General features: G+C 45.6%; 1 protein-coding gene across 1 annotated transcript in view; it reads left to right on the plus strand.

Annotated features, from left to right (window-relative positions):
* Positions 1 to 4,032: 4,032 nt before the first annotated feature.
* The window catches only part of LOC101428047 (RH-like protein), a 50,806-nt gene continuing 36,248 nt past the window's right edge, over positions 4,033 to 18,590 (plus strand). Inside the window, exons 1-3 of the mRNA XM_004465359.3 lie at positions 4,033 to 4,227; positions 13,308 to 13,494; positions 17,435 to 17,585. Of these exons, the coding sequence (XP_004465416.1) occupies positions 4,053 to 4,227; positions 13,308 to 13,494; positions 17,435 to 17,585 (513 nt within the window). The 5' untranslated portion in view covers positions 4,033 to 4,052. The remainder of the gene's footprint in view (positions 4,228 to 13,307; positions 13,495 to 17,434; positions 17,586 to 18,590) is intronic.

Consider the following 18,590-nt stretch of genomic DNA (forward strand, 5'->3'; position numbering starts at 1 on the left):
TGAGGGTGATGCCCCAAGAAGAAATGTTTAGGACAGAGACAGTTTGAGAATAGCCCAGATATCCCACCAAGGGGGCTGGTCAAACAAATGATCATACATCCTTACCATGAAAATCAGTGAAGCATGGAAAATGTGCCAGTCACTGCTCTAAATACCATGTATACTTTAATTTAATCCTTATAACAGCCCTACAAAGAAGAGGGTATTGCTGTTTCCTTATACAGATGAGAAAATTGTGGCACAGAGAAGGCATTTATTGAAGTTTACACAGTAAGTGGCATAGCTAGGATTCAAACCCAATCTGTTGTCAGAACCTGGGCTCTTAGTGACAATGTTATAGTGTTGTTCAAAGATTTTCCTGGCTTAGAAACTGCTCATGACATACTGTGTATGAAAAAAGCAATTTACCACAGTATATGCTGTATAATCTCATTTCTGTAAGGAAAAAAAATGAGGCATGAATCCACATGAACAGAGAAAATCAGAAAGAATGTACACAGAAAAAAATAGTGTTGATTTTGGAGATGATGAAATCATGGGTGCTTTATTCTATATAATCTTTATGCTTCTCTTCACTTTCAAAATTTTCTACAGTAACATGCCAAACTTGTGTGATAATAATAAGCACTAACATTTTATGAAATGTTTTCTCTGTATCTCACACTTTATGTGGCCACCCTATGAGATGGACACTCTGATTTTTTCCACTTTACAGATGAAGAAACATACTCAGAGATTGAATGTCTCATTAAAGTCACAGCTAATAAATTACAGAGCCAGGATTTAAACCCAGTTTGCCTGATCCAAAGCTCATATTTATTAAATGAATGAATGCTACTCACACTTTAGGCAGGCATGCCCAGAGCAAGACCACACCCTTAGTGTGGGCAAGCTGCCAGGGAAGGATTGAAGGACCTCCTTAGTCATTCCCATGACTGACCTTTCTTATGCTTGACTCAGGTGAAGAGGGCGTGGTCAAGATTCTCATGTCCTTTTTATTTACAGAAAAGGCATGATTGCATGTAAAAACTGTAGTCTTTCTGAATTGATTCACCACACCTGCAGGAAACCTGGCCATTCAGACCAGGATGCTGCACACATAGCATCACTGACCTACCTTTTCTATAACACAGGTTGCTGAGTATGTGTACATATTTTTGTATTTGTAATAGCCCTGTGAAGAAAGCAAGGCAGGTCATTTTATTTGGCTCATAAGGAAATTGAGCTGTAGGTAGTTACTAAACTGAGGAGGCAGAATTGCAACGTGCTTAGCAGCATAAGCCATGACATCAGATGTATCTGGGTTGGGTCCCAGCTCTGCCATTTACTAGCTATAGGACTTTGGGCATTTGTACAACCTCTTTGAACAGCATTTTCCTCACCTGTAAAATGGAGATAATGATGCCTGTGCTCACATGCTTAAGAGGAAAACTAAATGAAATAATGTGTACAAAATGATTGGTCCAGTGCTTGGTATTCCAAAAATGGCAGCTGTTATTCATTCAACAAATATTTATTGCATAGTTACTATGGACTGGACTGTGGATACATAAGTGACCAAAATGGACAAAAGTACCTGCTCTTATGAGCAACAAAAGAAAAAAAATATAAATATATATAAATGGGACTTAAACAAATTTTTTTTAAAAACTTTTGTATATCAGGAAACAGATGTGGCTCAACCAGTTGGGCTCCTATCTACCATATAGGAGGTCCAGGATTTGATGCCCAGGGCCTCCTGGTGAGGGCAAACTGGCCCATGTGGAGTCCCAGACAACACGAGAATGTCACCCCACACAGGAGTGCCGCCCTGTGTGGGAATGCCACCCAGCGTGGGAAAATCCGCCCCGTGCAGGAGTGCTGGCCAACACGGAGAGCTGGCACAGCAAGATGATGCAACAAGAGACACAGAGGAGAGAAAATAAGAAGACATAGCAGAACAGGGAGTTGAGGTGATGCAAGGGAGTAATCGCCTGTCTCCCACTCCGGAAGTTCCTAGGATCAAGGTTTCCAGAGCCACCTAATGAGAATACAAGCAGACACGGAACACACAGCAAATGGACAGAGAGCAGACAACAGGGGGAAAGGGGGTGGGGAATAAATAAAATAAATCTTTTAAAAAAAACTTGTGCATCAAAAGACTTACCAAAAAAGTAAAAAGACCACCTACGAATGGGAGAAAATATTTGGAAATTATTATCTGAGAGGGTTTAAAATCCAGAATATGTGAAGAACTCCTGCAACTCAACAACAAAAAGACAACTCAATTTAAAAATGGGCAGTATACTTGAATGGACATTTCTCCAAAGAATATATACATATGGCCAATAAACATGTGAAAACATGCTTAATATAATGAGCCATAAGGGAAATGCTGGAAGTTTGATAGGGATTGCATTGAATTTGTAAATGCTTTAGGCAATATTTTAATAATACTTAACAACATTAAATCTCCTAATCCATAAACACAGGGTGTCTCTCCATTTATTTGGATCTTCCATAATTTATTTCAGTAATGTTTTGTAGTTTTCAGTGTACAAGTCTTTCACCTCCCTGGTGAAATTTATTCCTAGGTATTTTATTCTTTTAGATGCTGTTGTAAATGGAATTATTTTCTTGATTTCCTTTTCAGATTGTTCATTAATGGTGTATAGAAATTCAGCTGACTTCTGCTTGTTTATCTTGTGTCCTGCAATTTTGTTGAATTCATTTTATTAGTTCTAGTAGCTTTTTTATAAGTTCTTTGGGATTTTCTCTATTTAGGATCATGTCATCTGTGAATAGGGATGATTTGACTTCTACCTTTCCAATTTGAATGCCTTTATTTCTTTCTCTTGACTGTATAACTTTTGATAAACCTTAAAAGCATTTTCCTCTGCCTCCCCCACCCCATATCCCCTATCTTCAGAACCAACAGATTGACGGCAAGTTGTTATGTTCTGTAGTTTATTTAACCAACCCCCTACTATGGGACATTAATGTTATTCTCATTTTTTTCCTTCTCTAAACAAAGCTGTTGAAAGTAAGAAATGACTGATGCCAGCTTAGTATGACCTTGAGTATGACCTCTTTGGGTCTTAGTATTTTCATTTAAAAACAAAATGACAGGAATCTACTGGGTGATTTTAAACGTCTGTGATCCACATAGGAATCCCTTTCAAGACATATCTGACAAGTAACTATCCAGCTTCTGCTTGCATTCCTCCAGTGACTAGATGCTCACTACTTCATGAGCAGCCAATTTCATAGTTGACCAGCTGAAGTGGTCAACAGAGTATTCACTTATTTTGGTCCATTATTTCCCTGCAGTTCCTAAACTAGTTTTATTCAGTCTATGTTCAGTGGCCAGTGATTAGGGCTAGTCTAGAAGGTAATGAGACTTTCTTCTTTTCTCCCTCCCTCCCTTACTTCTTTCCTACATTCTGTCAACATTTATTGGCTGTTTATTATGTACACAAATAATAACTCTTTTTAAAAAAAAAAATGTAAGTAATGTCAACCCTGTAACTCTGAGGAGTCAGTTCTCTGTAGGTTCTGCTGGTAATCATCCCCAGGGCTCAGTACCATTCTTTGCTTTCATTCATTCATTCATTCATTCTCATTTGATACATTCTTGTTAAGAGCTCACTGGGTGCCCTCTCTGTCTTGCCGTAAGGTTTTAAAGAGAAAGTTTGCCAATGCAAAGCCCCCTCTCAACTTCACTTTTCCCAATTGTAAATAGGAGTGTGAGCCTTTCTCTGCCTCTTTCGCTAGGGTGCAGTGAGGCTGAACTGAAATAATGGGTAAAGAATGATTGTAATGATTGAGTGCCGAGTGACTGAACGCCCTCTTTTATACTGAGCACAGTGTCTGGCCTATAGTAGGAATGCAACAGCTACTTGTTTAATGAATGAATGGTGGATTAAATGCGTTTCCTTCCTCTGCCATTGTCCCTCTGCTCCTGCGTTAACTCCCCAGACAGGCCAGCAGAGCCAGCCCTGCAGCCTGAGATAAGGCCTTTGGCGGGTTTCTCCCCTATCGCTCCCCCAAGTGAGTGCCAGGGGAGAGAGGTGATGCCTGGTGCTGGAGCTGGACACAGGATGGGCTCCAAGTACCCGCGGTCTGTCCTGTTCTCCCTGCCCCCGTGGGCCTTCGTGCTGGAGGTGGCTCTCATCCTCATCTTCTTCTTTTTCACCCGCTATGAGACTTCCGTCAGGAGTCATAAGAAGTTCTTGGATACCTATGGAGGTGAGAGACCAGGGGGGATGCGGTTGTGGAGACAAATAGCAAGGGCTGGGGCAGAGGAGGAGAGGCATGGATGTTCCTTTCCACAAAGTCCTCAAAGAGAGAGTCCCCTCTCTTCTTTCATAATTGCTCAAAGATCCCGCCAACAATGTAGCCCTTTGAAAAGTCATCTAGCATCACTTCTTCCACGAAGCCTTCCTTGATTGGTTGGGGCAGAATTCTGTGTTCTTAGAAGTCCCTCTGTCAAATAGTCTAGAGAATTCCTTTCTCCTTAGATGCAAGGATTTTCATGTTGTTGTTGAGTGTTTTTTGTTCTGTTTTGTTTTTTCTTTGTCTCTCTTGCTTCTTTCTCTACCACCTTTCTTTTGGAAGCTTTAGTCTATTGCCTCCTAGCCTTCTTCTCGCTTAGAAGCTGGGAAGTCTGCATTCTTTCTGCAAATGCAGAGCCATAAGGTATGGCTAAAGGAGGGTGTAGGATGGTTGTTATTTTATGTGTAGCAAAAATACTTTCAGACTATGGTGAGAATAACTAGAAACAAGACATATCCACAGTGATGTGGCTTTCCTTTTTTTTTTTTCAGTTGAGATGCATTTCAAGTACCTTAGTGGGGCTGATAATAATGCTTATGTCATGGGCAGAACTCCTTGAGTGACCAGACAAAGCTGAAGCTTGAGTTGGGTGCTTGTTTGTCCTTGAGTGATGTTAACAGACTAGTTACCTGGAAGGCACTCTGGCGCCCATAGCAGTGGAAAGTAAGACAAAGAGATGACTTAGCGCAGGAAGCCCCTACATACTTAATGGGCTAGTTTAGATAGGGACCCTCAGCACCAGACAAGCAAGCTCTGAGTACAGTTTTAATTCATTTCAACTTAATTTACTTATTTTCAAGCCAACACAATATAGGTCAATGCATTCATTCATTCATTTATTCAACAGTGTGTTAACATCTGGTGTGAGAGCCAGACATGCACTGATTAGAGTTGACATTTCTCGAGCACTTACTATGTACCAGGCACTCTTCTAAATGCTTTACATTGAACCGTCGCAACAACCCCACGGCATAGGTACTACTATGAGCTCTGTTTTTCAGATGAGTATACAGGCCCATGGAAGTTGAGTAATTTGCCCAAAGTTGCTCAGCAAGCAATGGCACAGCAGATTTAAATTTAGGCAGCCAGGCTTTAGTTTCCAAACACGTAAGCATTCTGCTTCATGGCCCTGTTTACAGTGAAGTTGAGTCACTTGTCCAAGGTCATAGAACCAGTAGGTGCAGGAGTCACTATTCCAAACCTGTAGACTGGCTCCAGCCTCAGTGCTCCTCCCCCCATGCTGTGCTGCTCACATGGGTATGAAGTGTCCTCAGTTACATTGTATGGAAGCCCAGAGGAGGGCCCACAAACCCAGGGAAGGCTTCTCAAGGGAGGTGACAGCCCATCCGGGTCTTGAAGGTTCAGTGGGACTTAACCATATGAGAAAGGGGGGGCCATCTGGAGCTGGAGCACAGCAGGGACCATTCTCATTAGGGGTGTGTGTGTGTTCACGCACACATGGGAGTAGACCGGGTTAGGGTTTACATTGCAGCATAAAGGAGGAGGCAAGGTGTGGTGCACCCTTGGGTAGAGTAAGGAGTTTGGTCTTCACTCTAATGACCTAACAGGAAGCAAGAATGGGAGGAGTTTAGGTTTGGGTTATGAAGAAAGTCGTATCAGTGCTGGCATAGGGGAAGAGGTAGGGGGCATGATTGGAGTGGGAGGTTGCTATGTAGTGTAGACCGCAGGGCTTCAATTTTTTCTGATTGTGCACACCATTTTTTGAGCATATTTATATATAGATATATATTTTGAGATTTATTTATTTCTCCCGCCCCCCCCCCCCCCGGTTGTTTTGCACTCACTGTCTGCTCTCTGTGTGTTCTTCTGTGTCTGCCTGTCTTCTCTTTAGGTGGCATGGGAACTGATCCTGGGACCTTCTGGGGGGTGCTCAATCTCTTGCACAGGTCCCTGGCCAGCTGCATCTCTTATTGTCTCTCCTATTGTCTCTCCTCTGTATCTCTTCTTGTTGCATCATCTTGCCATACCAGCTCTCCACGTGGACAAGCACTCCATGCAGGCCAGCACACTTGCGCAGGCCAACACTCCTGCACGGGCCAGTATTCCACGCAGGCCGGCACTCTGCATGGGCCAGCTCTCTTCTCAGTCCAGCTTGCCTTTCACCAGGAGGCCCCAGGAATCAAACCCTGGACCTCCTATATGGTAGACAGGAGCCCAGGCGCTTTAGCCACATCCGTTTGCCACATATTTATATCTCATACTCAGGTGCTATTACATTAATACATTTTGTACATTATAATGTTTACACACAAATTAGCAAATTTGCAAGTATGAGAGCAAAGTAAAATACATAAGGTGGACATATGGAACTCTGTATTTTCTGCATGATTTTTCTGTAAACCTATGGTTTCTCTAATGTAAAAAAAGTATATTAAAATTAGTATGTAATATTTTAAAATTGATAATTGTGACTATTTCAGTCAATCTCAAGGCAAGGTCCATTATCAATGATAATGGATGTTAAATCCACTCTTCAGAGCCTTCTTCATAATTTCTAATTGTTTTGGTTGACAATTCAGATCTTACTTGATTGTCATATGGCTGACAAAAAGCTTGCACTAGAAGTGTCACTATGCCATTTTCTTTTTGTTCATTTGTGCTGCATTATTGCTTTCCCTTCAATCTGTGTGTATGCATGTGCGTTTGCAGGAATTATTTATGCCATTAGTCCATTTTGTGAAAGTTAATTTTAGTTAAAACTAAGTAAATTAATCTGTCAATCCACTTAATCTAATTCGATCCATGTAAACAGCAATAAGTTATTAAAACCAGTCAATGCTAAAAAGACATTTTTGAGACAATCAGGGAAATCTCAATATAGAGTGAATATTATGACATACAAGAATATTAATTTTGTTAGGTGTGATAATAGCAAGGTGGTTCTTCTGATTGAGGTGAAATTCACATAACATAAAATTAACCATTTTAAAGTGTACAATTCAGTGGCATTTAGTACATTCATAATGCTGTGCATTATTTTCTCTATCTAATTTCAAAACATTTACATCAATCCCAAAGGAGACTCCATACCCATTAAGCAGTCACTCCCCATTCCCCCCACTGCCCCATTCCCCCACTGCCCTCAGTCCCTGGCAACCACTAATCTACTTTCTGTCTCCATAGATTTGCCTATTCTGGATATTTCATATGATTGGAATCGTATAATGCGTGGCCTTTGGTGTCTGGCTTCTTTCACTTAGAATAATGTTTTTGAGATTTATTGAAGTTATAGCATTTTTCAGAAACTTCACTCTGTTTATGCTGAATAATTTTCCATTGTATGGATATGCCACATTTTGTTTATCCATTCATGCATTGATGGACCTTTGGGTTGTTTCCACCTTTGGCTTTTTTGAATAGTGCTACTGCAAACACTGGTGTACACATATCTGTTCCAGTACCTGCTTTCAACTCTTTTGGGTATATATTATAGGAAGGGAACTGTCAAGTCACATGGTAATTCTATGTTTTACTTTCAGAGGAACCCCAAATTGTCTTCCACAGTGGCTACACCATTTTACATTCCCACCAACAATGAATGAGTTTCCCAATTTCTCCACATCCTTGTTGACACTTAATTATTTTCAGTTTTTAAAAATAATACCCATTCTAGTGGGTGTGAAGTGGTATCTTATTATAGTTTTAATTGGTTTTTCTCCTGTGGTTAATGATATTGAGCATCTTTTCATGTGTTTATTGACTATTTGAATATCTTTGGAGAATTGTCTATTGAAATCATTTTTAAGTTGGGTTGTCTTTTTGTTGTTGAGTAGTGAAATTCCTTTTTATATTCTGGATATTAAGCCTTACCAGATATATAGTTTCCATCTTTGCCCAGTTTATAATTGAGTTGTTTTTTTAGCTGACGAGTTATGAGTTCTTTATATATGGTGGTTCTTTAAAGACCTATCTGTTTGGGAGACATATTGAAGGATATAGAGACGAAATGACAATGTCTGGGATTTGCTCTATGCTAGAAAAAAAAATGGAGAAGGATAATAAAAACAAGATTGCTCCTGTGTGACAAGTCATCAAAGCTGGGAGAAAGGTACATGGCTCTTCACCAGGCTTATTCTTTCTGGTTTGGGTATGTTTGAAATTTTCCATAAAGAGTTAAAGAAAAACAAAACAGCTTGGCATTAGTTGCAATACAATGAATATGGAGAAGCACCTGTCAACCTATTCCCTGGGGCTTAATAGTCCCTCAGGACACCCTCCAAAGCTAGGAGACTCAGGGTTGTCCGACAATTTGAGCAAGAGAGAGAAGGCTCCTGGGTCAATCCCGATATTAAACACTTGGCAGAGTTGCAAACTTCACCAAATACCTTTAAAAGTAGAATAGGCTTGATCAGTGATTCTCAAAGTGTGGTGTCTGGAAGCAGAGGGTGTCAGTTCTCTTTTGCTGCATAACAAACCACCCCAAAGGTGTAGTGGCTTAAAATAGCCACCATTCAATTTGCCCCTGATCCTGAGTTGTGGTTCAGCAATTTGTGCTGAGCTCAGCGGGGTGCTTCTTCCACTGGTTTCACCCAGGGCAGCACATGCATCTGCAGTCTGGAGGCTCGACTGGAGCAGGATGGTCTCAGATGGTTCATCAGGAGTTTGGCAGTTGGTGCTGCCCCGTGGCTGGACCACGTGGTTCTAGCAGACTAGCCCAGACTCCTTCACATGGCAGCAGAAAAGTTCCCAGCATCAGAGAGGGCAAACCCCAGTGCACCGGTGCTTTCCATCTGCATGTTGTGTTTATTAAAGTCCCGTGGGCCAAAGCAAATCACAAGGCCAAACCCAGGTGGGCATAGTCGATGCAGGAAGGCATGAGTTGGAGGCGTTACTGTGACAATCTATACACAGAGCCTGCTCTAGGGTGGCCAAACTGGGGACCACCCGGTGTCTCCTGTACTCCTCAGAGCCCAGGAGAAGGGCGACTGAAAGACAATATCTCAAACCCTACCCTTGCGCTGCCCCTTGGGGAAATCTTTTTCTCTTCCCAGGCCTTTGTGGGGGTGGAGAGGTAGAGAGTGAAGGCCTATGGGGGAGGGGGAGGGGACCCCATGGATGGCCCTTGCCCGGGGTGCAGAGGGCTTCCCAGGCAGGGGTGGGTGGACGTAAAACCCAGAGACAGAACTTGGTTCTGGCTTCAGAGTCGTTAGGGTGATGCGCCCAGAGCTAGAATCAAAGGAGCAGCCCGGCCGGAGGAGGCAGCTGCCCACGTGAATGGAGTCAGAAGGCAGGCCCTGGAATTACCCAGATGATCCCATCACAGGCAGAGGAGCAGGCCCACAGAGGGGGAAGGTCCCGCCCACAGTCACGCGGCGTCGGGCAGGCCGGGGTAACAGGTCCTGCGCCCCCACGCGGGGCGGAGTGATTTACACGCGCCCCGCACTCACCCCAGCAGCCCTCCCAGCAGCTGCCGGAGCTTCCTCCCCACTTAGAGACTGCGAAACCCGGCACGGAAGTGAAGCCACACGGAGCCCTGGCGCCCTGACTCGAGGCCCACGCTCTCACGCGGGCCCCTCTGGATGCTGTTTGGAGAGGCGGGATGGTGGAGCGGTTAACGCAGAGAGGCAGGGTTCCCTCCCTTTACTAGCCGTGTGACCTGGGCTAGTCAAGCTCCTCTCTGTGCCTCCCTCTTCCCTTCTGTAAACGAGGCGTAAGAAACAGTGCCCGTGCACGAGGTCGCTGTGGGTTAAGGCTGCAAAGGCACTTGGGGCGATGCCCGGTAGGTGGAAGCGCTGGGAGGAGAGTCATCATTGCTTCATCTCCGCCACTGGTCTCCCAAGTTAGACCCTTCCTCCAAGTCATGGGACTTTCGCAAACTCTCTTGAAGGTCTGAGCTAGGCAGTAAAATTCCCCTCTGGAGCCCAGTCATGAGGGCTGTAGCGCATCTCCTTATCACCCCTGAACACCTTGGAGCGCTTTTGCTTATCAGTCGGGCGGCGCTGGTCCTGGGTACAGGGCCGGCTCTGAAGATGGAGGCCCCACCCACGGGGGCGGGGGCGGGCCTGTGCCCTGAGCTGGGAGTGGCCCTGCAGCGGGGGCCCAGGTGGCCAGCCGGGGAGGAGTGGGTGTGGGAGGCTGGGGCAGGGGCCAGGGGGAGAGCAGCCAGAATCTGGTGGTATTTCCAGAGCAGTCTGGGGAGAATGGGTTCAGTTGACAGCTAGAGGGACTCTGCTCTGATGGCTTCCCCAGTGCAGACGTGGCAGCTGAGCCTAACAAAGCCCCTCACCCGGGATCCTCCGACTTCCTAATCTTCAAGGCCCTCCTCTCCCTGCCCTCCCATAGATCCCCTCTTCAGAATATGTCAGAACTGGAAACGCCTTAGAGTGTATTAAGTCCAACTCCCATGTGTTGCAGATGGGGAAACTGAGGCCCAGAGAGACCAAGCACCTTGTCTAAAGTCCCTCAGTGAGGTGAGGGAGAACAAATGCCAGAGACAGCCTGGCCTGGTAGAAAAGCTGTATGGAGAGTTCTGAGCTTGGCTCATTGCTAGAGTGCTGTGTGACCCGGAGGAAATCATAGGCTCTCTCTGGTCTCCTTCTGTAAAATTGGAGGAAAATGGGTCACTATGGGGCCTCCCTACGCAGTATGTCTAGACCCTAAGCCAACAGTGTTGATACACAATGGCAGGTGGTTTTTGTTCAACAGCACAGGGTTAAATAAAAGATTGAATTTGGATACCTAAACTGGGCATGCAATCGCCAATTGGCTACAGGCCTCACCACACCCTAGTGTACGTTGCACTCTTCATATGCATAGTTTTCTGCTTGGCTCCCGAAGAAATTTGAGTAATCCCAAGAGGAATCCCTATAAAAATTTGCCCTGTGCCCCCACCCCCATATACCCCTTCTCCCCAGGATATGTCACCCACTCCACAAATCCCCAGGCATGATGAAGTCTTGCCCAGGGTGTGGGGGAGAGATGGGGTAGGGATGGGGGAGCAGATTGATTTGGGAACACCAAGGACTACTCAAACCCTGTATGCCAGACCCTGGATATGAGTATTTTTCAAGTGAATTTAAATGGGAACTGTCAATCGAAGGGGCTTTCTGAGACTTTGGAGAGTTCCACTAATTAGAGCTTCCTCATTTTTATCAGCACCAAGGCTGGAGACCAGTGGCAAGTGAGTTCTTACTGGTGTGATTATCTGATAATGATTAACAGCCACCATTTTCTGAGAGTTCTCCATGTGCCAGGCAACATACCAAGCACTTGAACAAAACATTATTTCCTTCAGACCTCACAAAACCCTTTGAGGTGGTTATAATTGTCCTTTTTTAGCTGATGAGAAAAGCAAGCAGCTCTCAAGGTCATACGGCGATGAGGTGGAAACCTATAAATCGTTGTATTCGTAGGTCAAAAACAACCAAATGCTGGCAATTTAATATGGTCCAACCTAATAGGAAATGATAGTGTTGGGATCAAAACAGAACCATCTGGACAAAAACTTCATGCTTTTTCCCATTTATAAAAAAATTGTTTACTGTTTTGGGGGTTATAAAAAATTTAAACACTGAAAATGTAGAGTAAAATTCCCCAAACCCAGAGACGAATACCCATGGTGGAAATTTTTTAAAAAAGCCTTCGAGATCTCTCTCCAGGCATTTATACCTGTGTGGAAATAGCTGATGTTTATTGATAAAATAGGCTTTACTATCCTGAGTGATTGCATGCATCATTCCATTTGATTCTGGGAACCTGTGAGGGAGATACTATTATATTTCCTGTTTAGCAGGTGAGATAACTAAGAGGGGCAGATAGTGTGGCAGTTAGGGTACAGGCTTCAGAGCAGAATGTCTAGGCATAAATCCCGGCTCTACCGTTTTGAGTAACTTACTTCCCTTCTCTGTGGCTTGGTTTTTGTATCTGTGCAATGGTGATAATAACAGTACCCACCTCAAAAGGTTGTTTTGTTTTGTTTTTTAAAAAAGATTTATTTATTTCTCTCCCCTTCCCCCCCCCCCACCTGGTTGTCTGTTCTCTGTGTCCATTTGCTGCATCTTCTTTGTCCGCTTCTGTTGTTGTCAGCGGCCCGGGAATTCAAAAGGTTGAGAATCAAATGAGATAATCCGTGTCAAGCGATTAAAACAGTGTTGGGACATGATAAACACTTAAGAAGTGTAGGCTGCTATTAAAGCTCAGAGAGGTTAAACAACTGGATCAAGGCCACACACCTAGAAAGTACCAAAACCCTGATTTGAACCCAGGCTCGTCTAGTTCTAGAGCCCAAGCTGCTAACCACTTTTCAATATTGAAGTTAAGTCAAAGCCTTATCCTTTTCCTTTTGCTGGACCCCTACTTGCTATCAGGTAAGCCTCTTCCTCTGGGTCCACCCACCTGCCACAGCAACCCCTGCTCATGGTTCTGAGGCCAGGACAAGTGAGGGCTACTCAGACGGCACTGGTGCTTGTGCTGGCCCACCTTGTCCTCTCACAGCAAAGGGAGAGAGCCATTTTCTACAAAGATCATTTGGTTCTTGCCAACAGAGACTCTAGGCCTTCCTCTGCCCCTCCTTTCTGTGTGACTTGGCCCGAGTCACGCAGCCTCTCCTATTTTGTCATGTGCATGATCAGGGGGTTGAACCTGGTCATCAGTAACAACAATATTTACTGAATGTCAGTGAGGTGCCAAGCACTGGTGCCTAGTTCCAATGATTTACGCTCATTCATAACATCACACTTAGTAGTAGCTATAATTGCTGCATGGACTGAGCACTCCCCATGGGCCAGGCCCTGCCTTAAGTGCTTAGCCAGCATTAGCTCATTTAGTCCTTACCTCAACCCTGCCGAGATGTATGTATTATCCCCATTATTTGGATGAGAAAACTGAGGGTCAAAGAAGTGAAATAATTTGACCAAGGGCTCTTAATGACCTCTAACCTTACTTCCAGCTGCCTGTGCTGTAACACTCTAATTTCACACGACTTTCCATCTTGTCTCCCTCCTCCTCCTCCTCCTCGACCTCTCCCGGAGCAGTCTTCCAGGATGTTACTGTCATGGCAGCCCTCGGCTTGGGCTTCCTCACCTCCTCTTTGCGGAGATACGGCTGGAGCAGCGTGGCCTTCAACTTCTTGGCATTGGCCTTCGGGGTGCAGTGGGCAGTCCTGCTGGAGAACTTCCTGTACCAAATCCTCAAAATGAAGTTTGTCTTCACACTGTCCAGGTAACCAGATGGCGGCTGGCTCACTTTGGGTCCTGGAAGGCATGAGGGCAGAGAGGGAAGGTTCTGGAAGTCCTGAGTTGTCTGTCCACTTCTCCTTCTAGCAACAACCTCAGGCAATATTTGGGACCTACCTAATACTAAAACAAAATTACCCATTGTTTATCTGAAATTCACATGTAACTGGGTGTCCTGTGTTGTTGTTTTTTTTCCCTTGAAGTACCAGGGCTGGGGATTGAACCTGGGACCTCGTATGTGGGAAGCTGGCACTCAACCACTGAGCCACATTGGCTCCCCTGAGTTGGCCTTCTTGCCTATTTGCTTGTTGTTTATATTGTTCTGTTTTTAGGCAGCACTGGGGATCGAATCCAGGACCTCCCATGTGGAAAGTACTCAACCGCTTGAGACATATACTTCCCTGTCCTGTATTTTATCTGGCAACCCTACTGCCGTAGCCTCATAAGAGACCCAGATCTACAACTCTCCCTGGACCCTTTCTTTATTATTGATTATTATTTAATAAGTACACAATCAATATAGTTTCATTAAAATATTAAGAAAAAGATTTTAAAAAAGCAAAGAGAAAAGTTATACCACGAGAGAAACAGTTTTTGAAAGGATAAAGGACTCTCAATCCTCAAATGTTGGCTGACAAGAAATATCCATTTCTCTGCTTTCTTTAACTAACTTTGATCCATTAATATGCATTTATATGAAGTTCAGGAACTAGCAAAACTAAGCCATGGTGACAGAAGTCAGAATAGTGACTGGTTACCTGGGAACGAGGGTGATTTTCAGCTAGCAAGGGACACAAAAGAACCTTGTGGGGTGCAGTAAATGTTTCTATTTTAAAGTGGGTGATGGTGACACTGGACTATATATATAAAAATCCATTGAGCTGTACTTAATACAGGCACTAGCACTTGATAGTAAAATTTTCAGTAGAGCTCAGTAAAATTTTTCTTTAAAAATTTTTTGGTTTTATCCAACTCTGAATCTCCATCCTGCCTGGATGATGGTAAATCCCATTTTAGGCATTCTGGGGACCCAGTTGCCTCCCAAGGCCACCCCACCCACCCCTCTGGGACTCTGTTAACCCTTCTGGGCCTAGGCTGGGCATTTTACAAACATTATTTTACTTAATTCTTCCAGGTAAAGAATATAGCCTGGAACACAAGTAAGGAAAGGGAGGCTCAGAGAGCCTGAGGCACTTGCCTAGGGTCACTCAGCTAAGAAATGGAGATGACTTCTAATCTTTTTAACTCCCTGTAACCCTTTCCACCCACTCCAGAGTGGTCCTGAGCAAGTAGAGTCTAGAGCTCCTTGCTGGTCCTAAAGGCACCCACTCTGTGATTTTACTTTTTAAAGGTCCAGGGCTAATCCCCACGGGGATTCAATAGTCCCAGAAATCACGAGAGAAGTGACAGAGGGCACCGCCTCTGGGAGACTCTGACAGTGGTTGCCCTGCCCTGGGGCTCCTGGCACCGTGGCTGAGAAGGAAGGGCACACGTGCCGCCAGCCTCCTGCACCTAGAAGCACGAGCCCAGCGCATCTCAGCGCTGCCGTTTTCGTGCCACCTTTCGAGGTCCCTAGGGATCTGTTTGTTCTTGACTCGATCCAGAAGACAAAAAGGGCCATTGGCCTCCTAAGATCTCCCTGCCCCAGTCCCTGGCCGTGTGGATCCTCCTGAACAATGGGCTCCTTCCTGACCGGTTCCTGCCAGGGCTGGGCCGATGGGCAGTGCCCGGCCCACCTGTGGACAGGGCGCTCTCCCTCTCTCCCTGGGCCCCGACTGCACTTGTGATTTGGAACCAAACTGGTTCTGCCTTGGGGCAGGGACCATTAGTTCCTTCAGGGCAGGACCTGTCTTTGCCTTCTTTTGTTTTCAGTTTTACCCATAGTATTTAGTAAGTGGTTCTTTGAACAAAAATGAAAATAAAAGGAACTGCTAAGGCGTGTATCTTTTAAAAAAATTATTATTATTAAGGCTGGATTTTGAAAAGTCCAGGAGGGCTTCCCATAAAAGATAATTGCAATTCAACCCCCTTTATTGCACTTTATTTATATTAACTCACTTCACCCTTGCAGCAACTCCATAGGTGTTGTCTCCACCTTATAGATGACACTAGAGCACAGCATGGTTAGGTAATTTGCCTGAGGACACACAGCCAGGAAGTGACTGAGTCAGGATTCCAGCCCAGGAGGTCTGGACCCAACACAGCACTCCTGACCCCGGTAGTCCACAGTTTCAACTGGCCCCTGAGGTCTGAAATACCACCAGCAGCGTACATACCTTTTTTTTTATTTGAGGTGCTAAGGCCGGGGATTGAACACTAACCCTCATATATAGGCAGCTGGTGTTCAACCACTGAGCTGCATCAGCTCTCCCAAGCTGGTTTTTCCATTTGTTTGTTTGTTTTGATTTTAGGAGGTACCAGGGCTCGAACCCAGCCTTGTATGTGGGAAGCAGGTGCTCAACTGCTTGCTCTACATCCACTCCCCCATACGTACTTTTGAGTTACGCCTTTGTCAATTAAATGAGCACTCACTTGCAAGGCATAGCACATCCAGCCAGGAAGAAAACTTGAGTAACCCTTTATTCTAAATAAGTTCTGGTCCTTGTACGAGCTCTTTCCCATTTCCTTTGCCCTCCTTGGACCTTCCCTCTGAAGTCTCCGAGCCTTAAGCAGGACACTGAATCGGCAGCAAACACTGGGGAGGCTGTGTCCAGGCTCCAGAAAGCAGGCTTTGGATCCAGACCAACTGGGTTTGAACTGCATGTGCACCATCAACTAGCTGTGTGGCCATTGCCAAAAAAGTGACTTTTCTATAAAAACAGAAATACTAAATGGCACCCCAGCACCATTTTACAGAGTGTTTCTCAAAGGATTAAAATTTAAGTGATGCCGTTGCAAGCCTGTTCTACGTAATGCACAATAAGTTATCATTGTGCTTTTGTAGTTGTAGCATCATCATCATCAACTCCCAGGAAAAGTAGGGGGCCTCAGAGCAAGGCCCCCCATGGACAGTGGTTGAAGCACCATGGATTGTCTGGCTCAGTGCCACCTTCCCCAGGAAGTCTTCCTTGATAAGTCCACCCCGCATGACCTTTCCCCCAGTAAACCCTCTAGCCTCATGGTCTTGCAGATATTCTGGTATCAGCTTTGTCTCCCCAGCTGGACCATAAATTCCTTGAAGACAAAATGGTTTCTCCCTCTGCATCCCCACACCGATCATGCTCATTTGTCAGAGGAAGGAAGGATCAGTAATAGTGCTAATAACGCCAGCTTCCAGTCGTGGTTAGTGCTTGGTGCTAGCACGGCATTAGATGCACACACACCATGACACCTTCTAATCCCCACAACAAGGTCAGGAGGTAGAATGTCACCCTTCTTTTACAGTTGAGATTAGGTTAAATAGCTGCTCAAGGGGAAAAGCTGGGACTGGAAGCCAGGCTCGTCCTACCTCCAAACCCAGCCTCCCGCCACTGCCACAGGGGGAGAGGCGGGGCAGTGCCCCCGGTGAGGACGGCTGATGGGGAGTGGGCGGGAGGGCGGAGAGCGCCCTCTGTCGAGCACCCGGGAGTGACGACGGCCGCCGAGAAGACTCCGCCGGCCGCTCGGGGTTCTCGGATCCCAGAACGCCACCTCTTCCCCGCACTGTGACACCTTGTCTGAGAACCGCAGAGCATCCTCAGAAGAGACGAGTGTGTGCAGATCAGTCTCTCAGGGCATCGATGCCACCCTGATTGGGGGGGGGGGCGTCGAAGGAGACCCCGACTGGGCACTGTCAGCCCCCCGGGGGCAGAAACCGCCTGTGTGCCCAGCGCCTAGAAGGTGCCCAGGCTGGCGTGGGGACTCAGCACACGCGCACTGAATGAGAGGATGGGTGAGCGGGTGGGTGATGGCGTGATAGCCTCGCTGTCGCTCCCTTTCTCTCCCAGTGTCCGGCTGGCCACCATGAGCGCCATGTCCCTGCTCATCTCCGCGGGCGCCGTCCTGGGAAAGGTCAACCTGGTGCAGCTGGTGGTGATGGCGCTGGCGGAGGTGACGGTCTTCGGCGCCGTGAGGGTGATCGGCCGCCACGTCCTGAACGTGAGTCCTGTCACGGTGAGGGGGCGCCACGGCGGGGAGCAATGACAAGGCGGAGGGTGGGGGCACCACCTCCGTTTTGTGAGGCTTCTGGAATTTATTTTTTAGGAAGACTGGTCCAATGGCGTCATAAAATGTGGCCCCTGCTAAATGCTCAAACAGAGCAAATGAATGTTCTTAACTTCCAAAATGAGATATTGCAGGATCGTGTTCTTCATAAGATAATTATGACATATAAAAAGAGAATTAATCCCCAGGGCCCCCCAGGCAGTGGTCCCATTAAGTTGTATGACCAGCATCCCCTTGTCAAGCCAGTCAGTGTGTGTCAGTAACCGTACATCCGGGAGACACTGTCTGAAGTCTAAATTTGAAGCCACCTGGAACAGTGCGGCCAGGCCACATGGCCTTCCCAGCTCCCCTGCCAGGGCCGGGACCCTGCGTGATCACGTGGGCGACATCCTTATCTCACAGACAAGAAAGCTGCTGCCCAGAGAGGGGAGGGGACTGCCCGCAGCAAAGGAGCGACAGAGCCCAGGTGAGAACCCGGAGCCCAGCATGGTTTCGGCAAAATAACTTAGAGTCAAAGACAGGATTTGGATCCCAGTTCTGCACGAATCCCCATGTGACTCTGGACAATTTAACCCCACACAGCTTCAGTTTCTTCATCTGTAGTCTTACGGTAACATTACTACCTCACAGAGTTGTTGGGATAATTGAAGTAATTAAATGACATAATACATGTTAAAAAAAAACGTGAGGCCTCTTTGCTGTGCCTTAATATGCTGTAGTAAAGGCATGGGCTTTTATTCTGAGAAATAATGGAAGTACTGGGGAGTTTTGAGCAGAGGAGGGTGTGACAGTTTGATATTATTTATGAATTCCAAAAAAACATATTTTAAACTGGTCTATTCCTCTGGGTGTGATCCCCTTTGATTGTATTAGATTGTATTAGATTCAAGTGAGATGTCTTTGATTGAATTATGCTAAGATTAGGGTTTTGATCTGACC

This window comes from Dasypus novemcinctus, chromosome 9 (assembly GCF_030445035.2).
Source record: "Dasypus novemcinctus isolate mDasNov1 chromosome 9, mDasNov1.1.hap2, whole genome shotgun sequence".
Lineage (NCBI taxonomy): Eukaryota > Metazoa > Chordata > Mammalia > Cingulata > Dasypodidae > Dasypus > Dasypus novemcinctus.